The following is a 27,439-nucleotide window of genomic DNA, read 5'->3' as shown; positions in this document are numbered from 1 at the left end:
AGCACTTGCGCAGTGCCGACGTCACATGGTAGACAGCCGGCACCCCAGCTAGTCCTCCTCGTTACAAGGTGGCTGCGCGGTGTGGGCGGGGGCCATTCATTGCCGCCGCCTGCCCCGTCCATACAGTGGGACTGCGATTTGGTGGCGGATTTACGGCAGGAAAGAAGGAAGAAACGACGAGGTGGGGCCGGGACGCGAGCGTGTTTACCTCTCCTGAGGCGGGGGGAGGCCCGTCAGGGATGTCGGAGCCGCCGACTACGGCCCCGGCCCGGCCGCTCTATCACGAGCGCCAGCGGCTCGAACTGTGTGCCGCGCACGCGCTCAACAACCTGCTACAACGCTGCGCCTTCGGCAAGGATGAGCTGGACCGTCTGTGCTACAGGTAACCTGGCAACCGCCCGCGAAAGTGATGGCGGTTAGTGGGGTCGGGTCGTGTGGGGCGGGGCCAATAAGAAAGCGGTAGTAGGAGGAAAGTTTTTGGAAAGACCAATAGAAAGAGGGGACGTAGGGAAAGGGGCCAATGGGAAGGAGCGAATGGTGACCAAAGGGAGGAGGGAAGAGGAAGGGGAATACGGAAGGGGCGGGGAAAGGGGTAAGGACAGCCAATAGGAAGGGGAATAGGGTTAGAGCGGGCCAATAGGAGAAGGGGGTAAGGGAGGCCAATGGGAGGGGAAGGGAGTAAGGGAGGCCAATGGGAGGGGAAGGGGGTAAGGGAGGCCAATGGGAGGGGTAAGGGGGTAAGGGAGGCCACTGGGAGGGGAAGGGGGTAAGGGAGGTCAGGAGGGGGAAGGGGGTAAGGGAGGTCAATAGGGGAAAGGGGGTAGGGGGAGGTCAATGGGAGGGGAAAGGGGGTAGGGGGAGGTCAATGGGAGGGGAAAGGGGGTAGGGGAGGTCAATGGGAGGGGAAAGGGGGTAGGGGAGGTCAATAGGAGGGGGTAAGGGAGGCCAATGGGAGGGGAAAGGGGGTAGGGGAGGTCAATAGGAGGGGGAAGGGGGTAAGGGAGGCCAATGGGAGGGGAAAGGGGGTAGGGGAGGTCAATGGGAGGGGGAAGGGGGTAAGGGAGGCCAATGGGAGGGGGAAGGGGGGAAGGGAGACCAATGGGAGGAGAAAGGGGATAAGGAAGGCCAGTGGGAGGGGGAAGGGGGTAAAGGGAGGCCAATGGGAGGGGGAAGTGAGTAAGGGAGGCTAATGGGAGAGAAGGGAGGACCAATGGGAAGGGCAGATGGAAGGGGGAAGAGAAGGCTAATGGGAGGGGTTGGAGGGGGGAGAGGAAGGCCAACAGGAGGGGGAGAAAGGGGAGCCAATGGAAGTTGGTAGAGGGGAGGATTGGAGGGGGGTAAGGAAAAACAATTGTAGGGAAGCCAATGGAAGTGTGAAAAGGTAAGGGGGAGCGATCGGAAGGGTGGATGAGGGGTAAGGGAGGGCAGTGTGGGCTAATGGGAGGCAAAACTTCCAAAGGTTCATGACCCTCTAACTGAATAAATTCCTGCACATCTCAGTTCTAAAGGGATGGCCCATTATTGTGAGGTTGTGCCCTTGGATCTGAGACTCCTCCTGATGGAAACATCCACTCCATGTCCACTTGATCCAGACCTGTCAATATAATACTAAATACTTTATTGATCCTGAGCAGAAAGTTATTCGTTACAGCAGCAACATTTAAAACACACTTAGCAATAATAATAAATTATAATAACTAATAATGAAGTAGAGAATAATAATAATAATAATATGCACAAAATATATATATTAGGTAGGTTTGAGTGATATCTCTCTCCTGAGTACAGGGCCAGGCCCGGAGACATCAATCGCTCCTCATATGTTAAGCCTTTCATTCCGGGATCATTCTTGTGAACCTCATCTGGATCCTCTTCCATAGCTACGAAGCCCAAAATTGCTCACAATCCTCCAGATGTGGTCTGACCAATGCCTTACAAAATCTCTGTAGTACCTCTTGCTTCTATATTCTGGTCCTTGAACTGGATCCCCGTGGAACTCACAACCACAACCCTCTGTCTTCTATGTGCAAGCTACTTCTGAATCCAAACAACCAATTTGATGCAGATCCTATGCATCTTAATCTTGTGGGTTAGCCTCCCATGAGGGACTTTGTCAATTGCCGTACAAAGATCCATGTAGACAACATCCGTTGTCATAAATCTCTCTCGTCCCCTTGTCAAAAAGCTCAATTGAGTTGGTAATGCATGGCCTGCCCCGCATAAAGCCAGGCTGGCAGTCCCAAATTTGACCATGGGTTTCCAAATGCTCATATATCCTATTCTGAATAATTTTCTCCAGCAATTTTCCTGCAACTGTTGAGTTTATTGTCATATGCACAAGTACATGTATTCACAGGTGCAATGAAAAACTGAGTTGCAGCAGCATCTCAGGGCCATCATGGAAACCAGCTTCCCCTCTGTCCACTCTTGTGTATATTTCTCGGTAAAGCGGCCCACATACCTAAAGCCCTCATCCACCCCGGACATTCTCTCTTCTCCCCTCTTCCCATTGGGCAGATGATATAAATGCACGTATCACCAAGTTCAAGGACAGCTTTTACCCAGCTGTTATTGAACTATTAAATGGTTCCCTACTTTGATAAAATGGACTCTTGACTTCACAATCTATCTCATTGTAAACCTTCCACCTCATTGATTACTTGCAGTGCGCTTTCTCTGTTACACTTTATTCTGCATTCTGTTATTGTTTTGCTATGTTCTACGTCAATTGCCTGTGTAATGATCTGATCTGTATAAACAGAGTCCAAGATGAGCTTTTCTCTGTATCTCTACCTGAGAGAATAAATCAATTCCAATATTCTACGGTTGTACCGTGAAGAGCATTCTTACTAGTTGTGTCAACTCCTGGTATGGAGGGGGTCGCTGCACAGGATCGGAAGAAGCTTCAGAGGGTTGTAAACTCAGCCAGCTCCATCATGGGCACTAGCCTCCCCAGTATCCAGGACACCTTCCAAGAGGCGATGCCTCAAAAAGGCGGCATTCATCATGAACAACCCCCTTCACCCAGGACATGCCCTCTTCTCACTGCCACCATCAAGATGGAAGTACAGGAGTCTGAAGACACACACTCAACATTTCAGTAACAGCTTCTTCCCCTCCGCCATCAGATTTCTGAATGGACAATGAACGCAACCTCAGTATTATTTTTCCTCTCTTTTTTGCAGTACTTATTTTTTATATATACTTACTGTAATTTATAGTTTTTATTATTAAGTATTATAATGTACTGCTGCAGCAAAACAAAAAAATTCATAGCATATGCCAAATTCTGAAAATTCAAAATTCGAAGTAAAAATTATTATCAAAATCATCATAGGCAGCTCTGAGATTCTGATTCAATACTAATAATAAATATAGCATCATAAAGCAGAAGCAACATTCACAAGAAAAGCATAAATTAAACATACTGTAAGTTTTTACAGGAGAAAACAATTAGAACGATAAAGTAAACACGAGGAATTCTGCAGACGCTGGAAATTCAAGCAACACACATCAAAGTTGCTGGTGAACACAGCAGGCCAGGCAGCATCTCTAGGAAGAGGTACAGTCGACGTTTCAGGCCAAGACCCTCGTCAGGACTAACTGAAGAAAGAGCTAGTAAGAGATTTGAAAGTTGGAGTGGGAGGGGGAGATCCAAAATGATAGGAGAAGACAGGAGGGGGAGGGATGGAGCCAAGAGCTGGACAGGTGATTGGCAAAAGGGATATGAGAGGATCATGGGACAGGAGGCCCAGGGAGAAGGAAAAGGGGGAGGGGGGAAAAACCCAGAGGATGGGCAAGGGGTATAGTCAGAGGGACAGAGGGAGAAAAAGGAGAGAGAGAGAAAGAATGTGTGTATATAAATAAATAATGGATGGGGTACGGGGGGGGAGGCGGGGCATTAGCGGAAGTTAGAGAAGTCAATGTTCATGCCATCAGGTTGGAGGTTATCCAGACGGAATATAAGCTGTTGTTCCTCCAACCTGACTGTGGCTTCATCTTTACAGTAGAGGAGGCTGTGAATAGACATATAGACATAACAATAAAGTGTCCATTTCAGTGGAGGTTGTTCACTGTGGTCATACTGTTGCTAAATTGTGGGGTTAGAGTTTTGCCAGTTGGTTCAAGAGACCGATGGTTGAAGGGAAGTAGCTGTTCCTGAACCTGGTGTGGGTCTTTAGGCTTCTGTACCTCATTCCTGAAGGTAGCTGTGAGAAGATGGTATGGCCCCAACGGTGGCAATCTTTGATGGTGGATGTGTCAGCTTTTGTCGTCTTGAGGCAACGCCTCCTGCGGATACTACTGATGCTGGAAATGGATGTGCCCATGACGTATTTGGCTGAGTTCACCAATCTCTGTAACTTCTTGTGATCCGGTGCATTCGAATTGCCCTACCAGACTGTGAAGCAACCAGTCAGGATACTTTCAACAGAATATCATTAACCTCCTAAGAAAGTGAAGACACTGGCATGCCTTCCTTGAGATTGCATCCATACACTGGGTCTCACCTCTAAAGAATTTGAAGAGATTTGTCAGACAAGATCTGGTCTCTCCACCCTTACAGGCTGTCCCCGGACGCCATGCTCAACCCCCACCGCAGCATGCTGGGCACCGGCAACTATGACGTCAACGTGCTGATGGCAGCTCTCCTGTCTGAGGGGCTGGCAGCTATCTGGTGGGACAAACGCAGGTACTCCTCCTCCCCTTGACACCTACCTTCCTTGCCGCACGTGTCAGTCCCCAAAAGAGCTGGGAGGCTGGATGCAGAGATAGGGCAGGGGAGGATGTGGGATGTGGGTCACGTGCAATGATGAGGTGGTGCGCTTGCGGATCGGAGGGAGTACTTGATAAGATGAGGGGCATACGTGGAGATGAAGGCATGAAGGCAGAGCTGATGGTGCACGTGGCACGTAAGCTGAGACTGTGCATAGTTTAACAGTACAGGACAGGATGTTTTGCCAAACTAGTTAAATTAGTAAGTAAATGGCCTAACTAGACTAATCCCTTCTTCCTACATGATGTCCATTGCCTTCCATTCCCTGCTCATCCATATGTCCATCTTAACAGCCTCTTGAACCATATCTGCTTCCTCCAGCGCCCCTGGCAGCGCATTCCCAGCACTCACCACTCTGTGTTTTTGAAAAAAATACTTTCCCAGCACATCTCCTTTGACCTTTCCCCCTTCACCTTAAATGCAAGACCCTGACCGTCTTAAAGATGCTGACTGTCTACTCTTATCCCGTGACCCCTCTTCTTGTGAGATGGGCAAGGCTCACTGTCCATTCTTTCCCCCCTCCCCCGCCCTCCCTACCGTGATGACTCTTCCCACATCTCATCGATGTGCTGGTCCAGATAAATCACGACTGGATTGGTGCTGGCACACACACCGCTGGTACTACCCTACCAAGAATGCAGGCTCTTGCCCCCTCTCCCCACCACCAACCTGTAACTCTGCCCCCTCCCATTGCCTCCCTGTCCACAGCAGGAGGTCCACCAGGATTCTGCCTAGATTAGAGGGCATTAGTCATAGCCTTAAAAAAGTACAGCTCAGAAACAGGTCCTTTGGCCTATCTAGTCCATGCCGAACCATTTAAACTGCCTACTCCCATCGACCAGCACCAGGACTGCAGCCCCCCATGTCCCTACCAGCCACGTACCTATCCAAACTTCTCTTAAATGTTGAAATTGAGCTTGCATGCACCGCTTGTGCTGGCAGCTCATGCCACACTCTGACGCCCTCAGGTTCTCCTTAAACTTTTCACCTTCCACCCAACCTCAGTGGAAAAAGCCTGCGTAAATTTATGCTATCTAACCCCTCATAATTTTGTAAACCTGTATCAAATCTCCCTTCAATCTTCTATGTTCCAAGGAATAAAGTCCTAACCTATCCAATCTTACCTTATAAGGAGAGGTTGAACAAATTTGTGTTGTTTTCTTTGGAGCAGAGGAGACTGAGGGGAAACCTGACAAGAGTTTTATAAGATTATGAGAGGTGTAGATATTGTAGACAATGGTCCCAACATATCCACTCTCTCCTGAACGGTCCCAGCCTATCAACTCTCTTCTTGTAAATCAAGCCCTCCAGAGAAACACATACAAGAACAAGAGGAACTCAGCAGGTTAGGCAGCATCTTTGGAAAAGAACAAACAGTCGATTTTTCGAGCTGAGACTCTGGAATTGAAGGGTTAAGAGTCCAGAATAAGAAGGTGGAAGGGGAATGAGCACAACCTGGCAGGTGATGGCTAAGACCAGGTGAGGGGGATGACGTGAGAAGCTGGGACGTGATAGATGGAAAAGATAAAGGGCTGAAGAAGAAGGAATCTGATAGGAGAGGAGAGCGGCCCATGGGAGAAAGGGAAGAGGAGGGGCACCAGGGGAACATGAAAGGCAAGTGAGAAGAGGAGAAAAGGTAAGAAGGGAGCCAGAATGGGGAATGGGAGAAAAGAGAAGCAGGAGGGGGAAGAATTACTGGAAAATAGAGAAATTGATGTTCTTACTGTCAGGTTGAAGGCTACCTAGATGGAATATGAGGTAGTCTCATCGCGGTAGTAGAGGAGGCTATGGACCGACATGTCACAATTGGAATGGGGATTGGAATTAAAACAGTTGGCCACTTGGAAGTCCTGCTTGTTGAGGATGGAGCAAAGGTGCTTGACAAAGCGGTCCGCAATCTACGGTATGTTGAGTCTCACCGATATAGAGGAGACAGTACAGGGAGTGCTGGACCACCAGTTTCAGGAATACCCTCATGAATCTGAAGATCAGAATGAGCTGTCAACCCAAGAAGTGCTCGATTTCAATGGTTAAGAGAAGTTTGGATAGGTATATGAATGTAGAGGTATGGAGGGCTATGGTTCTGGTGCAGGTGTCTGGAAGTAGGTAGTTTAAATGGTTCAGCACTGACTAGATGGACCAAAGGGTTTCTGTGCTGTACTTTTCTATGATTCTAAAATCTCTTTTGCATCCTTTCCAGCTTAATCTGGTCTTTCCCACAGAACTATACGCAATATGCCTAGTGTGGTCCCTTCCGTTTTACAAGGTGCTGGTTAGACCGCATCTGGATTATTGCATTCAGTTCTGGTCACCTCCATCACAGGGAGGAGGTGGAGAATTTGACGAGGGTACAGAAGGGGTTCGCTGGGATGCCGCCTGGATTTGAGAGCATGTACCTCCTGCTCCGACTTCTCTCTTCTCCATAAGGAGAGGTCAGACAAACTTGGGTTGTTTTCTCTGGAGCAGCAGAGGCTGGGGGGAGATCTGATAGAGGTTCATAAAATTATGAGAGGCGTTGACAGAGTAGATAACGAGTATCTTTTTCTCCAGGGTCGAAATGTTGAGTACTAGAGGGCAAGTTTTTTTTACACAGAGGGTGGTGGGTATCTGGAATGCCCTGCATTGATGGTAGAGGCAGATACAAAAGCAGCATACAACAGGCACGTGATTGTGCAGGAAATGGAAGGAGGTTGAGGGATTAGATTAATTTGACCTCGTGAGTGGTCGGGTGTATACAATCAGGAGGAGCATAGATTGAACAGTCTATAGTCATAGTCATACTTTATTGATCCTGGGGGAAATTGGTTTTCGTTACAGTTGCACCATAAATAATTAAATAGTAATTTGTAAATTATCCTATTTTCCAGGGTTGGGGAATCAAGAACTAGAGGACACAGGTTTAGCATGAGAGGGCAGAGATTTAATATAAGAACTGAGAGACAACTTGCTTTTTAAGATAAAGGGTGGTGCCTATTTTTGACAAGCTATCAGAGGAAGTGATTGAGGCAGCTACGGTAACAGCATGTAAGAGAAACTTGGACAGAAACAAGTGTAGGAAAGAGACAGAAGAATATGGGGCAAAGGAGACAAACTTAGATGGACGTATTGCATAGCAGGGATGAATTTGGCTGAAGGGCCAGTTTCCATTCTTTGTGACTCTGTCTAGATATGATGGGCAAAAGGACCTTGTCCTGTGCTGCCCTACAATGTGAGCTGCCAACAGCTCCTGTTAGCCATCATGTGCCCTTCTCTGCACTTCCTGCTCCCCTGTACTAATCTTCTCTCTCTCCTTCTCCATCCCTCCCACCTCTGCTCCCTTCCCCCTCTTCCCCATCTCTCCCCTTATCACCCCTCTACCATTCATCCCCATCTCTCCATCCTCACCCTCTCACCCCTCTCTACCATCCCTCTTGACTAAAACACCCTGTGACCAAAACACCCCTCTCTCCCAACCACCTCTCTCTCAACCACCTTCCTCCCTCCCACTCTCTACACCACCCCTCTCTCTCCCCCTCCCCCTCTCCCCTCCCTCCTCCACCCTTCCCCCACCCCTCTTGCCCCTCCCCCACCACTCTCCCCACTTATCACTCACTCTCCACTCACCCTCTCCCCTCCACCCACTCTCTCTCCACCCACCCTCTCCCCACCACCCACCCCCTCCCCGCCACCCACTCTCTCTCCACCCACCCTCTCCCCACCACCCGCTCCCCACCACCCACTCTCTCCACCCTCTCCCCACCACCCACTCTCTCTCCACCACCCTTTCCCCACCACCCACTCTCTCCACCACCCACTCTCTCCACCACCCACTCTCTCCACCACCCTCTCCCCACCACCCACTCTCTCCCCGCCACCAACTCTCTCTCCACCACCCTCTCTCTCCACCACCCTCTCTCCCCACCACCCACTCTCTCCCCACCACCCACTCTCTCCCCGCCACCAACTCTCTCTCCACCACCCTCTCTCCCCACAACCTTCTCCCCACCACCCGCTCCCCACCACCCACTCTCTCTCCACCACCCACTCTCTCCCCACCACCCTCTCTCCCCACCACCCTCTCTCCCCACCACCCCCTCCCCACCACCCACTCTCTCTCCACCCACCTGCTCCCCACCACCCACTCTCTCTCCACCCACCCTCCCACCACCCACTCCCCACCACCCACTCTCTCTCCACCCACCCTCTCCCACTCCACACCACCCTCTCCCCACCACCCTCTCCCCACCACCCTCTCCCCACTACCCTCTCCCCACCACCCACTCTCTCTCCATCCACCCACTCCCCACCACCCTCTCCCCACCACCCACTCTCTCTCCACCCACTCTCTCTCCACCCACCCTCCCCACCACCCACTCTCTCTCCACCCACCCTCTCCGCCCACCATCTACTCTCTCCCCACCTTCCCCTCTCCCCACCTTCCCCTCTCCCCACCTTCCCCTCTCCCCACCCTCCCCTCTCCCCACCCTCCCCTCTCTCACCCCTTCTCTCTCACCCCTTCTCTCTCACCCCTTCTCTCTCACCCCTTCCTCTCCCCTCTCTCTCTCTCCCCTCTCTCTCTCTCCCCTCTCTCTCTCTCCCCTCTCTCTCTCTCCCCTCTCTCTCTCTCCCCTCTCTCTCTCCCCTCTCTCTCTCTCCCCTCTCTCTCTCTCCCCTCTCTCTCTCCCCCCTCTCTCTCTCCCCCCTCTCTCTCTCCCCCCTCTCTCTCTCCCCCCTCTCTCTCTCCCCTCTCTCTCTCTCCCCTCTCTCTCTCTCTCCCCTCTCTCTCTCTCTCCCCTCTCTCTCTCTCTCCCCTCTCTCTCTCTCTCTCCCCTCTCTCTCTCTCTCCCCTCTCTCTCTCTCCCCTCTCTCTCTCTCCCCTCTCTCTCTCTCTCCCTCTCTCTCTCTCCCCCCTCTCTCTCTCTCCCCCTCTCTCTCTCCCCTCTCTCTCTCTCCCCTCTCTCTCTCTCCCCTCTCTCTCTCTCCCCTCTCTCTCTCTCCCCTCCCTCTCTCTCCCTTCCCCTCCCCCTTTCACCCCCTCTCTCCCCCTCCCTTCCCATCTTTTCTCGATCTTACCTCTTTCTTCCTGCTCTCCTACCTTCCCCCCACCACCCTATTTACCCTCTCCCCTTTTCTTGGCTCTCTCCTGCTTCTCTCTGCTTCTATCCCTCCTTCCTCTCTCCTCCTTCTCCTCTCTCCTCTCTGTACTTCCTCCACCCCCACCCCAGGTCCCTGGACAGTCTGGATCTCAGCCGGGTCCTGGGCTTCATCCTTAACATCCCGTCCAATGTGTCTCTGGGCCCAGTGACTCTGCCCATCCGCCGCCAGCATTGGGTGGCTGTTCGGCCCGTCCATGGGTCCTACTACAACCTCGACTCCAAGCTCAAAGCCCCTGCTGCTATCGGCTCTGACGCTGAGCTCAGGTGAGTGGGGCGGTGGGGTTTGGGATGGGAAAGTTGGGGGAGGGGGTAGATGAGGGTTGACATGGAGGTGGTGGCCTGTGCAGCCTACCCTCCAGCCCCTTTTGTTTACATCCCTTCCCTATCTCTGTAATCCCTGTATTCTCAGTCCATTCTGTTCAAACCCCCTTCCTTCTGTAACCCCTACACTCCCCATCCTCTTGCTCAAATCCCTCCCTCGCTCCGTTCCTCTCTATAACCCCTTACATTCCCAGTCTCCCAGTTCAAAACCCTCCTTTGCCCCCTCCCTGTCCCTGTAACCTCTATACTCCCCATCCTCCTGTTCAAACCCTTCTCTCGCTCCTTCCCTATTTCTGTAAACTCTACACTCCCCAAACTCCTGATCAAACCTCTCCCTCGCCCCCCCATCTATCTTTGTAACCCCTACTCTCTCTGTCCTGCTATTCAAATCTCTGTTACCCCACATTCTCATGCCTTCTGTTCAAACCCCTCCCTCGTCCCTCCCTATCTGTGTAACCCCTACACTCCCCGTCGTCCTGTTCCAAGCCCTCCCTAGCCCACCCATTTATCTCTGCAATCCCTACACTCTCCATTCTCCTGTTCAACCCTTCCCCAGCCCTCCCTATCTCTGTAACCTTTATACTTCCTATCCTCCTATTCAAACCCCTCCCTCATCCCCTCCCTGTATCTGTTAACCCCCACACTCCCTATCCTCCTGTTCAAGCCCCTGCCTATCTTTATAACCCCCTATACCCCCCATCCTCCTGTTCAAACCCCTCCTTATCTCTTTTAACCCCTACAGTCCCCATCCTCCTGTTCAAACCCCTGCCTATCTCTGTAACCCCCTACACTCCCCATCCTCCTGCTTAAACCCCTCCCTCGCCTCCTTCTTATCTCTGTAACCCCTACACTCCCCATCCTCCTGTTCAAACCCCTCCTTATCTCTTTTAACCCCTACACTCCCCATCCTCCTGATCAAACCCCTCCCTCGCCTCTTTCTTATCTCTGTAACCCCTACACTCCCCATCCTCCTGTTCAAACCCCTCCTTATCTCTTTTAACCCCTACAGTCCCCATCCTCCTGTTCAAACCCCTGCCTATCCCTGTAACCCCCTACTCTCCCCATCCTTCTGACCAAACCCCTCCCTCGCCTCCTTCTTATCTCTGTAACCCCTACACTCCCCATCCTCCTGTTCAAACCCCTCCTTCGCCTCCTCCCTATCTCTGTAGTCCATACACTCCCCATCCTCCTGTTCAAACCCCTCCTTCACCTCCTCCCTATCTCTGTAGTCCGTACACTCCCCATCCTCCTGTTCAAACCCCTCCTTCGCCTCCTCCCTATCTCTGTAGTCCGTACACTCCCCATTCTCCTGTTCAAACACCTCTCTTGCCCTTCTCCCTATCTTTGAAACCCTTACACTTCCCATCCTCCTGTTCAAACCCCTCCTTTGCCTCCTCCCTATCTCCGTAGTCCATGCACTTCCCATTCTCCTGTTCAAACACCTCTCTTGCCCTTCTCCCTATCATTGAAACCCCTACACTTCCCATCCTCCGGTTCAAACCCCTCCTTCGCCTCCTTCCTGTCTCTGTAGCCCCTACGTTCCCCATCCTCCAGTTCAAACCCCTCTCCCTAACTCTGTAACCCCTATATTCCCATTGTTCCTGTTCAAAACCCTCCCTGACCCTCTCCCACCACTACCCCTTTGCTTATGGTCACATGCTTCTTTGTGTGGTTTAGCCCAACGGTTCTGTGCATTTCTGTAGTGTGAAGCTACCGTCTTGAGAACTGATGCTGGTTTGGCTGTTTTGTGCCGACAGGAAGTTCCTGACAGATCAGATTGCCCAGGACTCCTGTGAGCTACTGCTGGTGGTGGAGAGGGCAGTGGAGGAAGACGGCAGCTGGCTTTCCCCTCTGAAGGCCCGGAAGGCCAGATGGGGCGTTGGATGGAGAGAGGGGCCAGGGAGTGGAGAGTAATAGAGGAGAGAGGGGAGACACAGTGAGGGGGGAGAGAGATTGAAAGAGAAAGGGAGAGAGAAAGAAGGAATGGGGGTGGGGTGGGGAGATGGTGTGAGGGATAGAAAGGGAGAGGTGGGGGAGACAGGCAGGGGAAGAGTGGGTGTGGAGAGAACCTTGCTTTCCCACCTCTTAACATGTGGATGGTAGTTTGGAGATCAGATACAGAGAGAAGGGGGAAAAGGGAGGGGAAGTAGAGAGAGAGAGGGGAAGAGAGATGTAGATAAGAGTAGTTGAATGTGTACATAGAAACTTTACCTCACATCTCTGATTATCAAAAGATTAAGACAGCAGATGGAGGGAGCAGAGGAGAAGGGTGGCAAGGGGAGGGGAGGGTAGAGAAGAGGATGGAGAGAGAAAACATTTGGGAAGGGAAAGAGAACAGGAGGGGTGGCATAGGGAAAGGATTTGAGAGAGGTATGGGATAGATGGTGGGAGTGTTGTGTTCGAAGAGATAGATGGAGAGGGGAAAGGAGGAGGTTGGGAGGAGACCATCCTTTGTCCAGTCTGCACTTTAACCTCCCTCCCAGTTGTTGGAAAGCATGTGCCTCACCAGATCTGTTGGGCAGTTCGCAGTGGTAAGCCAGCATCTGGAAGAACCTGGCTGTCGGCAGGAATCCTGCTGAATTGGAGGGTGCTGAAGGAAATCAACTCCTCCCTCCCTCCTTCACCCAGCCCCCCCCCAGAGCAAGGAGAGTGTGGGATCCTCTCCCCCTGCACCTCCTTACAGTAGTGGTGGTAATGAGATGGTGGGGGGAGACATGGTTTGATTGTCACTCTGAATTTGCATGGAATGTAAATATGCAACCTCCATCATTCGATTCACTTGGAATATGTTGATTGCCCTATACATGCATACACACACATTAAAAAAAATATAATCAATATATCTCTCTGTCTCTCTCTCTCACACACACACATACACACACACTCACACATGTTTTTCTCTCTGATACAAACTTTCACACAATCTCTGTCTCTCCCTTTTGTATACATATATGCACACAAAGAGACACTCATTTGCACACCTTATGAATGAGTATGCAATCTCCCACCCCAGACACCCACTCCCCATCCATCCTCATTGCAGCACTGAATAAATCTGCCCAATTCTTTAAATTAAGTTTTGTATCTGCTGCAATCTGGTGGCTGATAACTGACTTTCCTAGGCACCAGTCCATACCACAAACTGAATATACTTTGAATATGCAAATTCTCAGGGGCTGTGCATAGAACTTGTATATATTTCTCCACGCTAACGTACCGTGGTTGTGAGATTAATGTTCCAAATATGCAGTTTCTGCCTGCTTGTATTTTTTTGAAAATGCAGATTTTCCTGTCTTCTATATGATTTGAAATAAAAGGTTTTCTTGTGTGCGAGTCCAGTATGGGAATTATTAGAGCTTGTATTTCTAAGTTAGGTTCAAAATGATAAAATATACCCATGTTGTAAAAGTCAATCTCCAAGAGGACCATAAGCTTGTCATAGGGTTTGGAGGGTTGTGTGCCTCAGTGACCCAGAGAACTATGTAGACTGGAGTTAGAGCCTTGTGCTTTGACTCTTGATTGGGTCACCCATGCCAAACAGGTCAAAGGGTAGAGGCCAGAGTAAGAGTGGTCCACCGGTCCTCCAAGTTTGGGGCTTCAGCTTGGGATTAATATCTCTGACTGGTAAAAAAAAATAGTTTTGGAAACAGCAGGGAAGAAACCTTCTATATCCATGTGTGACAGCATGGACAGACAGAGATGAAAGACCTTCATTGCTGCCCTAAATGTCAGTGGCTAACAGGCAGTAAAAAAACCCAGTCCAAAGTCGTGGAGAAGTGGTCTTAGTGTTGCTTCTGAGGCAGTGATTACTGTTGTGCTGATTGGTTCAAGAACTGAATGGTTAAAGGGAAGCAGCTATTCCCGAATCTGTTGGTGTGAACCTTCAGGTTTCTGTACCTCCTGCCCGATAGGAGTTGTGAGAAGATGGCACAGCCCAGATGGGGGTTGTTCTTTCATGATGCATGTTGCTTACCTCAAGTTTCGTTGCTATTCAACCATGCATGAATACCCACAAGTTTGATCGAAGGACGACTGTGCAAGCACGTGGACGTCAGTGAGTTAGACTGGTGTGAAGTTTAAAAGGAGACAGCTTTACAGAGCTGGTGACAGAGTAGAGGGAGACAAAGTAGGAGGGCTTTGGTGATAATGAGTCGAAGCCAGGTAGGTTATCTGTGAAGAATAGAAACAGGAAATATGTCTGTGAGGCCAGTGTTCTGTACTGGGTGTCAGATGTGGGAAGTCTGGGAGATGCCCAGCCTCCTGGAGGGCACATCTGCGCCACGTGCATCGAATTGCAGCTCCTTAGGGACCGGGTTAGGGAGCTGGAGCTGCAGCTCGATGACCTTTGTCTGGTCAGGGGAAGTGAGGAGGTGATAGAGAGGAACTATAGGCAAGTAGTCACACCGGGGCTTTGGGAGGCAGATAAGTGGGTAACAGGAGAGGGAAGGACAAGAGGCAGATGCTAGAGAGTACCCCTGTGGCTGTCCCCCTTAACAATAAATACTCTATTTGAGTACTGCTGGGGGAGAATGGACTTTCTGGGGTAAGGAACAGTGGCCATGCCTCTGGCACAGAGTCTGGCCCTGTGGCTCAGAAGTTTAGGGAAAGGAAGCAGTAATAGGGGACTCTATAATTAGGGGTCACACAGGCGATTCTGTGGATGCAGGAAAGAAACACGGATGGTAGTTTGCCTCCCAGATGCCAGGGTCCGGGATGTTTCTGATCACGTCCACGATATCTTGAAGTGGGAAGGTGAACAGCCGGAGGTCCTGGTACATGTTGGTAACAACGACATAGGTAGGAAAAGAGAGAAGGTCCTGAAAACAGACTACAGGGAGTTAGAAAGGAAGTTCAGAAGCAGGACCTCAAAGGTAGTAATCTTGGGATTACTGCCTGTGCCACGCGACAGTGAGTATAGGTATAGAGCTGAGGTGGAAGATAAATGTGTAGCTGAGGGATTGGAGAAGTGGGCAGGGATTCAGATTCCTGGATCGTTGGGACCTCTTTTGGAGCAGGCGTGACCTGTACAAAAAGGATAGGTTGCCCTTGAATCTGAGGGGAACTAATATCCTGGCAGGGAGGTTTCCTAAGGCTCTTGGGGAGGGTTTAAACTAGAATTGCTGGTGGCTGGGAACTGAACTGAAGAGATGGAGGAAAGGGCTGTTGGCTCACAAATAGAGAAAGCTTGGAGACAGTGCGAGAGGGAGGATAGGCAGGTGATAAAGAAGGGATGCGCTCAGACCGATGGTTTGAGATGTATCTATTTGAATGCAAGAAGCATCATGAACAAAGTGAATGAGCTTAGAGTGTGGATCAGTACTTGGAGCTATGATGTTGTGGCCATTACAGAGACTTGGATCGTTCAGGGCAGGAATGGATATTAGAGTGCCAGGCTTTAGATGTTCAGAAAGGACAGGGAGGGAGGCAAAAGAGGTGGGGGCATGGCACTGCTGATCAGAGATAGTGTCACAGCTGCAGAAAAGGAGGAAGTCATTTAGTCACTGTAGGTGGAAGTTAGAAACAGGAAGGAGTCAATAACTCTACTGAGTGTTTTTTACAGACCACCCAATAGTAACAGAGACACAGAGGGGCAGATAGGGAGACAGATTCTGGAAAGGTGTAAAAATAATAGGGTTGTTGTGCTGGGAGATTTTAATTTCCCAATGAGGTGGAGTTTGTTAGGTTTGTTCAGGAATGTTTCCTGATGTGGATAAGGCTACAAGAGGAGAGGCTGTACTTGATCTGGTATTGGGAAGTGAACCTGGTCAGGTGTCAGGTCTCTCAGTGGGAGAGCATTTTGGAGATAGGGATCACGTCTACCTCCTTTACCATAGCGTTGGAGAGGGATAGGAACAGACAATTTAGGAAAGTGTTTAATTGGAGTAAGGGGAAATATGAAGCTATCAGGCAGGAACTTGGAAGCATAAATTGGGAACAGATATTCTCAGGGAAGTGTATGGCAGAAATGTAGCAAATATTCAGGGGATATTTGTGGGGCATTCTGTAGAGGTACGTTCCAATGAGATAGGGAAATGATGGTAGGGTACAGGAACCATGGTGTGCAAAGGCTGTTGAAAATCTAGTCAAGAAGAAAATAAAAGCTCACAAAAAGGTTCAAAAAACTAGGTAATGATAGAGATTTAGAAGATTATAAGGCTAGCAAGAAGGAGCTTAACAATGAAATTAGGAGAGCCAGAAGGGGCCGTGAGAAAGCCTTGGCAAGCAGGATTAAGGAAAACCCCAAGGCATTCTGCAAGTATCTGAAGAGCAAGAGGATAAGACGTGAGAGAATAGGACCAATCAAGTGTGACAGTGGAAAAGTGTGTATGGAACCGGAGGAGATAACAGAGGTACTTAATGAATACTTTGCTTCAGTATTCACTACAGAAAAGGATTTTAGCGATTGTAAGGATGACTTACAGTGGCTTGAAAAGCTTGAGAACATAGACATTAAGAAAGAGGATGTGCTGGAGCTTTTGGAAAGCATCAAGTTGGATAAGTCTCCGGGACTGGATAATCTGTATCCCAGGCTACAGTGGGAGGCGAGAGAGGAGATTACTGAGCCTCTGGCAATGATATTTGCATCATCAATGGGGATGGGAGAGGATCCGGTATTTGGAGGGTTTCGGTTGTTCCCTTATTTAAGAAAGGGAGCAGAGATAGCCCAGGAAATTATAGACCAATAAGTCTTACTTCAGTGGTTGGTAGGTTGATGGAGAAGTTCCAGAGAGGCAGGATTTATGAACATTTGGAGAGGCATAATATGATTAGGAATAGTCAGCATGGCTTGTCAAAGGCAGGCTGTGCCTTACGAGTCTGAATGAATTTTTTGATGATGTGACTAAACACATAGATGAAGGTAGAGCAGTAGATGTCATGTATATGGATTTCAGCAAGGCATTTGATAAGGTACCCCATGTAAGGCTTATTGAGAAAGTCAGGAGGCATGAGATCCAAGGGGACCTTGCTTTGTGCATCTAGAATTGGCTTGCTCACAGAAGCCAAAGAGTGGTTGTAGATGGGTCATATTCTGCATGGAGGTCAGTGACCAGTGGTGTGCCTCAGGGATCTGTTCTGGGACCCCTTCTCTTTGTGATTTTTTTATAAATAAGCTGGATGAGGAAATGAAGGGATGGTTTAGTAAATTTGCTAATGACACAATTTTGGGGGTGTTGTGGATAGTGTGGATGGCTGTCAGAGGTTACAGCCGGACATCGATAGGATGCAAAACTAGGCTGAGAAGTGGCAGATAGAGTTCAACCCAAATAAGTGTGAGGTGATTCATTTTGGTAGGTCAAATATGATGGCAGAATATAGTATTAATGGTAAGACTCTTGGCAGTGTGAAGGATCAGAGGGATCTTGGGGTCCGAGTCCATAGGACACTGAAAGCTGCTGTGCAGTTTGACTCTGTGGTTAAGAAGGCATACAGTGCATTGGCCTTCATCAACCGTGGGATTCAGTTTAAGAGCCGAGAGGTAATGTTGCAGCTATATAGGACCCTGGTCAGGTCCCATTTGGAGTACCGTGCTCAGTTCTGGTCACCTTACTATAGGATGGATGTGGAAACTATAGAAAAGGTTCAGAGGAGATTTGCAAGGATGTTGACTTGATTGGGTAGCATGTCTTATGACAATAGGTTGAGTAAACTTGGCCTTTTCTTCTTGGAGCAGCGGAAGATGAGAGGTGACCTGATAGAGGTGTATAAGATGATGAGAGGCATTGAGCATGTGGATAGTCAGAGGCTTTTTCCCAGGGCTAAAATAGCTAACATGAGAGGGCACAATTTTAATGTGCTTGGAAGTAGGTACAGAGGAGCTGTCAGGGGTAAGTTTTTTATGCAAAGAGTGGTGAGTGCTTGGAATGGGTTGCCGGCGATGGTGGTGGAGGCAGATACGACAGGGTCTTTTAAGAGACTCCTGGATAGGTACATGGAGCTTAGAAAAATAGAGGGCCATGGTAACCTCAGGTAATTTATAAGTAAATACATATTCTGCATAGCATTGTGGGCTGAAGTGTCTGTATTGTGCTGTAGGTTTTCTATGTTTCTAAGTACAGTACAGCTAAACAAAACAGAATTATTCTGGGGCCAAGGTGAAAAACACAGTATCAACAGTCACACACAGCAGAAGGCACATATAGCACATGTAAGATATCAGTAAAATACAGTCACACCAAAAAAAAAAGGTCCAGGAATGTTGCAGCAGTCTGAAGTTGAACACAATACAGCTTGTCTTCTGCTGAGCGAACACTTGGGGGCAGCACTAATTGCAGCTTGGACACCACGCCACACCTCCTCCAGTAGAGTGCACCAAATGCAGCACCCCTTCCTGGGCAGCTGGAAATAAGTGACACCATGTCTTGAGGCCTGGTCCTTGTTACGACCGAGGCCACGTAGCTCCCCCCCGTCCACCAATAAATCAGTGAATTGGACTTGCAGCATTCCACATTAACAATGTAAAATAGGTTCTTCTGATCAGAAGAAAAGTGACTGTTGGACTGCACACGTTCTTCACACACCAACTCCTCTGATTCCTCTCTGATGCATGGAGCAGCAGCACGATCTGCACCAAGTCCAGCTCCTTCAGTTTCTCTGCCAATGAGTAACTCAGTAGACCTGCAGTACTTTAACTTCTTAATATACAGCAGGGTCTTGCGATTGTAAAAAGAAATAATATGTTTCAATGGGTTGTAATGGGGTGACCAGGAAGATAAAGATCTTTAGGGATTAGCTTAATTTGTCACCGGTACATCATATCCCAGAGGCCCACCGTTGATCATGGATGTTGCATCTCAGCTGTGTTTGCAATACACCAGCCAGAGCTATACAATGTGGACTGCAAGCTGTTACCTATCTAGCGGGCTGTCCCTCTCTCCACACCTCCGATGAATCCAAAGGAACAGTAGAAACCAATACAGTTTGTCAGCAGTGGCATTGCAGGAGTTGACAGTTAGCGCAGAACTCAATGTAGGGCTGCCTTGAAGACTCCAGCTCTGGATTTTTCTTGGAGTTTACTCCCAAAGCCTTTGCCATGAATGGGTATAGCTACAAGACAGCGAGATTTGAGATTTGAGATCAGAGTTTTCCTTCTTTTAGACGAGCTGGAGACCACTGGTAACAAGCCTCATCCGTGCAAAGCAACTGGTTTTAAGGCCCCAGTCATCTGCCTTTGCCCCTGCTCCTGTCAGTAGAAACAGTTCTGCAGGGGTTAGTTATTAAGTCACGTGATGGCCAGGAGCTGGACTTGGTTGTCAGAGTCTATTTGCGACATGGGACAGTGGAAGCATTTAATGGGTAATGGGAGCTTATCCCCACGATCTCCCCTAGCTATAATAACCTTAGGGAACAGTGTGCATCAAAACATCGAAATGTACACAGTGAAATCTGCCATTTGTGTCAATGGCCAACACAGTTTAAGGATGTGTGGGGGGTCAACCCCCACGTGTGTTATGCTTCCAGTGCCAACATAGTATACTCACAACTTACTAATCCTAACCCGTATATCTTTGGAATGAGGGAGGAAACCCACACGGTCAAGGCGGCGGGAATGGAACCCCAGGTGCTGGTGCTGTAATGTGTTACACTAGCCACTATGCTACCATGCCACCCACAACACAAAATACTCCAACTTGAAAGTAAATTTACTATCAAAGTACATATATGCCACCATATACAACCCTGACAATTTTCTTGTGGGCATACTCAATAAATCAATAGAATAGAAACATAACAGAATTAAAGAAAGACCGCCCAACTAGGGCATTCAAACAAAACGCAGAAGACAGCAAACTGTGCAAATACAAAAAGAGGAATGAATGAATAAATAAATAAATTAATTAAAGGCATCTGTTAGTCTTGCGAGACCATGGATCTGCACCTGGAAAGTCTTCACTCTCCAGGGCGCAGGCCTGGGCAAGGTTGTATGGAAGACCAGCAGTTGCCCATGCTGCAAGTCTCCCCTCTCCACGACACCAATGTTGTCCAAGGGAAGGGAATTAGGACCCATACAGCTTGGCACCAGTGTCGTCGCATATATATTGAGATAATGAGATGAATAGTCCTTAAAAGTGAGTCCACTGATTGTGGGAACATTTCAATGATGGGGCAAGTGAAGTTGAGTGAAGTTATCTCCTTTGGTTGAAGAGCCTGATGGTTGAGGAGTAATAACTGTTCCTGAACCTGGTGGTTCTGTGGTTGAGAGGCTAAACAGTTTTAAGTTCCTCAGCATCCACATCACCGAGGATTTCACATGGTCTGTACACACTAGCTATGTGGTGTAAAAGGCATAACAGCACCTCTTTCACCTCAGACGGTTGAGAAAGTTTGGTATGGGACCCAAATCCTAAGAACTTTCTACGGGGGCACAACTGAGAGCATCCTGATTGGCTACATCACTGCCTGGTATGGAAACTGTACCTCCCTTAATCGCAGGATTCTGAAGAGATTGGTGCGGACAGCCCAGCACATCTGTAGTTGTGAACCTCCCATGATTCAGGACATTTACAAAGACAGGTGTGAAAGAAGGGCCCAAAGGGTCATTGGGGACCTGAGTCACCCCAACCACAATCTATTCCAGCTGCTACCATCTGGGAAATGGTACTGCAGCATAAAAGCCAGGACCAACAGGCTCCGGGACAGCTTCTTCCACCAGGCCATCAGACTGATTAACTCATGCTGATTTGAGTGTATGTCTATGTTTCATTGACTGTTGTATTTATTATAAATTACTATGATTGCATATTGCACATTTAGATGGAGACGTAATGTAAAGATTTTTACTCCTCATGTCTGTGAAGGATGTAAGAAATAAAGTCAATTCTGGGGCCAGCCGGTGGCACAACGACATCGGCGCTGGACCCGGGAGCAGAGGTTCCCGGGTTCGAAACTAGTCGGGTCCACTCCCAAGTACGCCTTCCATCCGTGCCGGGTTGAGTGTCAAGATCGCAATTCGACCTCGTAAAAAAAATGAAGGGAAAATACTGCGAAACTGTCTGTGTGAGGAGTGGTGCGCCGCACAGTCTCTCCCTCGCTCCGCACCTTGTAAAAGCCATGAAAAAGACATCATCATGGATGCACGCACTGACACGCGCATGCACGCACGCACAGACTTGCACACACACAGGCACATGCCAAAAAAAAAAGGAAAAAAAGTCAATTCAGTTCAATGGTGTGAGTCTTGAGGTGCCTATACCATCCTTCCTGATGACAGCAGTGAAAAGAGAGTATGTCCTGGGTGGTGGGGGTCCTTGATGATGGATGCTACTTTCCTATGATAATGCTTTGTATGGATATAGTCAATGGTGAGGAGGGCTTTACCCATTATGGACTGGGCCATATCCACTACTTTTTGTAGGATTTTTAGTTCAAAGGCATTGGTGTTTCCATACCAGGCTGTGATGCAGCCAGGTATACAAGTGTGTTCCAGATTCCACCTACCCTCTGGATTAAGAAGTCTCACCTCAGAATCCCTGCTACATCTTTTTACCCATTACAGCAAACACATGCATGATATACAGATTGGGATCTAGTCCAAGTACTTGAGGGAATAACAGATCCTTGGAACTGGGTTACAAGCTGGAGTCAAATCTAGGGATTTCAGTATTTGTATATACAATATCAGATCCCAGGAGTGAGTGAGTTGTGTATTTGAGATGTCCTAGGAGGTGGGGGTCCCTGATGGTGCACAGTGATTCATGCTCAATGCTGGGGAGGGCTTTACCCATGACAGACTGGCCCATTTCCATTACTTTTTGCAGTGTGGCCTAAACAAAGTTTTGTACAGCTGCAACGTGATAGGGCTGAGAATATACAAACATTAGCAGGTAAGGAAGAGTTGGTAAGTTTGCAGACTTACTTGGGCAGCACGGTAGCGATGTAGTTAGCACAACGCTTTGCAGAACCAGCAACCAGGGTTCAATTCCCGCTGCTGCCTGTAAGGAGTTTGTACATTCTCCCGTGGAATGCGCGGATTTCCTCTGGCTGCTCCAGTTTCCTCGCACAGTTTAAAGATGTACCAGTTGATAGGTTAATTAGTCCCATGATTAGGCTAAGTTTAAACTGGGATTGCTGGCTGGCACAGCTCAAAGGGTGAAAGGACACATCTTGTGCTGTTTCTCAATAAATAAATCAATGGAAGAAGCCAAAGAGTGGTGGTAGAGAATTGCTTCTCCGAGTGGAGGCCTGTGACTAGAGGTGTGCCACATGGATCAGTGCTGGGTCCATTGTTATTTGTCATCTATATCAATGATCTGGATGATAATGTGGTAAATTGGATCAGCAAATTTGTTGATGATACAAAGATTGGAGGTGTAGTAGACAGTGAGGAAGGTTTTCAGAGCCTGCAGAGGGACTTGGACCAGCTGGAAAAATGGGCTGAAAAATGGCAGATGGAGTTTAATACAGATAAGTGTGAGGTATTGCACGTTGGAAGGGCAAACCAAGGTAGAACATACAGGGTTAATGGTAAGGCACTGAGGAGTGCAGTAGAACAGAGGGATCTGGGAATACAGATACAAAATTCCCTAAAAGTGGTGTCACAGGTAGATAGGGTCATAAAGAGAGCTTTTGGTACATTGGCCTTTATTAATCAAAGTATTGAGTATAAGAACTGGAATGTTATGATGAGGTTGTATAAGGCATTGGTGAGGCCGAATCTGGAGTATTTTGTTCAGTTTTGGTCACCAAATTACAGGAAGGATATAAATAAGGTTGAAAGAGTGCAGAGAAGGTTTACAAGGATGTTGCCGGGACTTGAGAAACTCAGTTACAGAGAAAGGTTGAATAGGTTAGGATTTTATTCCCTGGAGCGTAGAAGAATGAGGGGAGATTTGATAGAGGTATATAAAATTATGATGGGTATAGATAGAATGAATGCAAGCAGTCTTTTTCCACTGAGGCAAGGGGAGAAGAAAACCAGAGGACATGGGTTAAGGGTGAGGGGGGAAAAGTTTAAAGGGAACATTAGGGGGGGCTTCTTCACACAGAGAGTGGTGGGAGTATGGAATGAGCTGCCAGACGAGGTGGTAAATGCGGGTTCTTTTTTAACATTTAAGAATAAATCGGACAGATACATGGATGGGAGGTGTATGGAGGGATATGGTCTGTGTGCAGGTCAGTGGGACTAGGCAGAAAATGGTTTGGCACAGCCAAGAAGGGCCAAAAGGCCTGTTTCTGTGCTGTAGTTTTTCTATGGTTTCTATAGTTTCTAAATACACATAAAGATGAAACCATCATAGAGAGTGAAGGGGAGAATAAAGAATAGCACTGGAATACACTGGACAACAAAGATTTTGTTTCCTGAATACCTTTGGTGTATCATGGATTTTGGGCTGCTGATCATGAACTTTTCCTATCACACACCACTTCTTTGAAATCACCTATATTTGTTATTTCAATTCATAAGTCAATGAAAATGCTTCACATAATGTAAGCTGAAATCATGAAGTACAACATGTCACTAAAAATTCATTTCCTGCTTTCCATTTTGACTTCTTCCCTGCAAACCTTGGCACTGACAGTGATGAGCATGGTGAAAGGTTTCACCAGGACATTGCGGTCATGGAGAAATGGTATCAGGGCAACCAGAACCCATCAGTGCTGGCGGATTGTTGTTGGGCACTTAAGCAAAAAGCCTCAGACACTGAGTACAAATGAAAATCATCACAGAACATTTTTAGCTTAGTTGAACTATTGCAAAGCATCAGCACCATTATGCGATTAAATGGATTATATTCAATAAAATTTAATTTCTTGTTTCTCAAAATTCCTATGGGATTCAAGTAGTCTGCAATTATACTTGTGTTCAGCATCAAGTGATCCATCATAAACAAAAAGAATTAATGAGCAAGCAGCACTTTTGAAAAAATTCGCAGTCCAGTGATATTGATCGGCTGGATCAATGGACTGAGAAGTGGCAAGTGTGATTTAAAGTACAGAGTTCAAAGTAAATTTATTATCAAAGTACATACATAATCACCATATGCAGCCCTGAGATTCATTTTCTAGTGGGTATACTAAATTATCATAGAATAATAACCATAGTAGAATCAATTTAATTCAGGTAGTTGCAAAGTGATACAGTTTGGAACTGTAAATCATGGTAGGATACTTACATGGAATCGAAGGGCCTCGGTTCCTATTGTAGGCAAAGGGGCCTGGGAGTACAGGTGCGTAATTCTCTTACAGTGGAGCTACAGATAAACTGGGCAGGGCAAAAGCCTTTTGGCATGCTGGTCTTCATTAGTCATGGTACTGAATATAGAATTTGAGAGGATATACTATGATAATGTCTCAGGTTGTTACGGTCTTCTGTTGGACAGGCTGCAGCTGGCATATTCGGTTTGTTTTTCACCATCCTGTTACATGAAGGAAAAAGTGCCAAAAAAACGAACAAAGTAAAAAGTAAAAGGTTAAATCCTCCCCCCCTCTCTCTCTCTCTCGCGAAATTCTGCAGATGCTAAAAATCTGGAGTAATACACACAAAATGCTGGAGGAACTCATGTAGTTAGGCGGGAGGGAGGGAGGGAGGGAGACCCTTTTCTCCCTCTACTTTCTCCCTATCTCTATCTCTGTCCCCCACCCGTGTTCTCACTTTCCCTATCTTTCCTCTCTCTCTTAAACAAATGAGATTCTGCAGATGCTGGAGTTCCAGAATAACACACACACACACACACACACACACACAAAATGCTGGAGCCAGGCAGCATCTATGGAAATGAATAAACAGTCAACATTTCAGGTTGAGACCCTTCATCAGCACCATTCTTTCACACTTTTTATCTCACTGTTTTTCTCTGCCCTTCTCTCCACATCTTCCTTTTGCCATGTTCCCTCTCTCCTCTTAATCTCCTTCCTGTTCCTTGTTCCTTCTCTCTTCTCTACCTTCCCCCTTCATCCTCTCTCACATCCTTCTTCTGTGCCTCTCTCTCCCCTTTGCCCTCCACACCTGCTCTCTCCCTTCCATCTCCTCTGTTATCTTCAATCTCCTTTTTGTTAATCCTCTACCCATATTTTTTACCCTCTCTTTCCCTCTTGTCCCCTTCTCCCTCTCTTCCACTCTCCCTTCCCCCTTTCTACCTCCCCATCATTCCCCCCTCCCTAGGCCCTCCTCACACTTTCCCTCTCTCTCCTCCTGCTCTCTTCCTCTCTCCTACCTCTGCCCTCTTCTCCCTCTCCCCATCCCTCCTTCTTTCCCTTCCTTCCGTCCTTCAGACCTACTCCCCGCCCCACCCCACTCTGTCACAGATGCCTGACACCTACCGTGGTGAGCTGATAGACAGGGGACAGGTGTCTGGGAGCCTGCCTCCTGCGCGCTTTAGTCCTGCTCACCATTGCTCACCCCTCCTCCACCCTCTTCCCAAACTCCCGTGATTGTTTGCGCTACGGACCATATGCGGCTGCAGGATCGGACTCTGCTACACACACACACACACACACACAAAACTTTCTCTGATATTCCCCCTCTCTCTTATACTCCTCTTTCTCTGCTCTCTCTTACATTCTCTCATATTCCCCTCTCTGTGTTACTCCTGACCTTCCTCATCCCTTCCCCTCTTTCCATAAGATATAGCAGCAGTATTGGGCTTTTTGGTCCATCGAGTCTACTCCGCCATTTCATCATGGCTGATCCATTCCCTCTCATCCCCAATCTCCTGCCTTCTACCTGTACCCCCTCATACCCTGACTAATGAAGAATCTATCAACTTTTGTCTTAAATATACCCAATTACTTGGCTTCCACTGCTATCTGTGGCAATGAATTCCACAGATACACCACTCTCTGGCTAAAGAAATTCCTTCTCATCTCCATTCTAAATGGACGTCCCTCTATTCTGAGGCCGTGTCTACTGGTCTTAGACAACCATGCCATGGGAAACATCCTATCCACATCCACTGTATCAAGGCCTTTCATGCCTCACTTCTCTGGGTCCTTCTAATTTCTCCTCCTTCTGGTTGTCTACCTTCTCCTCTCACTCTCTCTCCCCACCTCCCTCTTCCCCTACATTCTCTCTCACTCTCTCCCCTCATCCAATCTCCCTCCATTTTTTGTTGACACTTCCTTTCTCATTATCTCCCTACCCCCTTTCCTCTTACTTTTATCTCTCTCCTTCCTCTGATCCCCTCTGTCACCTTTCTCTGGCACCCCCTCTCCCTCCCTCCACTACCTGCCCCTCTTGTCTCCCTCACTGTTCCAATCCCCTCCACTCTTTCTCTCCACTTCGTTCTTCCTTCTCCTCTTCTTTTCTTTTTCTCTCCTCCCTCACTCTCCTTTCCTCCCGATTCCTCTCCAATCCCTGTCCCCACTTCTCCCTGCTCTCTTCTCTTCTTCCTCCCCCATCCTCTTTCATCCTCTACTACTCTCCCTCCCCCTCTTTTTCCACCATCTCTCCTTTTCTGTCCCTCCATCTACCCTCACTCACAATCTTCGTTTCCCCTTTTACACTGCATCCTCTTACCCCGCTCTCCCTCCCCCTCCACACCCCTCTTTCTCCCCCTCTCCCTCCACCTCTCCCTTCTCTGTCTCCCTGCCCCTCTCCCTCCACCCCCTTCCCCTCTCTCCCTCCTCTTTCTCCCTCCTCTATCTCCCTCTGATTTCACCCTCTCCTTTCTGCCTCCCTACTTTTTCTCCCCCTCTCTCCCCTCTTTCCCTCGCCTTTCTCCAGGTTCTCTCTCTCCCTTCTCCCTTTCACCCCTTCTCTCTTTTCTCCTCCTTCCCACCACTCTCTCTCTCTCTCTCTCTCACACACACACACACACACACACACACCACACACACACACACACACACACACACACACACACACACACTCCACCCACCCCCACACACACATACACACATTTCAGTTTCTCCCTCCCCTTTTCTCACCCTCCCCTACACCCACCCCACCCCCACCTCCCACCTCCCGCTCCGCCTGCGTCTCTCCCGTCAGCAGTCAGCCGCTGACGAGATGCCATGCTGCCCTCGGCGCCCATGGTCCTGCACAGGTGCAGCGCGCCCGTCTTCCCGCAGACTGCACCGGGCTATGCCGGACTCCTCCAGGTAACGGCTGCCCGCCGTCAACCCTCCACACCGCGCTCCCCCAACACCACCGACCCCGACCCCGGCAGGAGATCCAACGTTCTCGGCTGCGACGCCAATATTTTTCAGCAACTCTGACACTCGACTGAAGGGCTGAGAGTGGGAGTCTGATTTATGGGGGGGGGGGGGGGGT

The 27,439-nt window shown here is 48.6% G+C and overlaps 1 protein-coding gene across 1 annotated transcript; it reads left to right on the top strand.

Moving 5' to 3' along the window:
• Positions 1-34: 34 nt before the first annotated feature.
• Positions 35-13,558, top strand: josd2 (Josephin domain containing 2). The gene is made up of 4 exons (XM_063034733.1): positions 35-382; positions 4,565-4,690; positions 9,979-10,173; positions 11,988-13,558. The coding sequence occupies exons 1-4, from the start codon at positions 240-242 to the stop codon at positions 12,142-12,144; spliced, it is 621 nt and encodes a 206-aa protein (XP_062890803.1). The 5' UTR covers positions 35-239; the 3' UTR covers positions 12,145-13,558.
• Positions 13,559-27,439: the final 13,881 nt, after the last annotated feature.

This window comes from Mobula hypostoma, chromosome 28 (assembly GCF_963921235.1).
Source record: "Mobula hypostoma chromosome 28, sMobHyp1.1, whole genome shotgun sequence".
NCBI classification, from domain to species: Eukaryota; Metazoa; Chordata; class Chondrichthyes; order Myliobatiformes; family Myliobatidae; genus Mobula; species Mobula hypostoma.
This window is presented reverse-complemented; position numbering and strand designations above follow the sequence as displayed.

Excerpts from the sequence above, each read along its gene's own strand:
- josd2 (XM_063034733.1), top strand. The coding sequence starts at position 240 with ATGTCGGAGCCGCCGACTACGGCCCCGGCCCGGCCGCTCTATCACGAG. Across the intron at positions 383-4,564 it reads CTGGACCGTCTGTGCTACAG|GCTGTCCCCGGACGCCATGC; the intron begins GTAACCTGGCAA and ends CCACCCTTACAG. Across the intron at positions 4,691-9,978 it reads ATCTGGTGGGACAAACGCAG|GTCCCTGGACAGTCTGGATC; the intron begins GTACTCCTCCTC and ends CCCCCACCCCAG.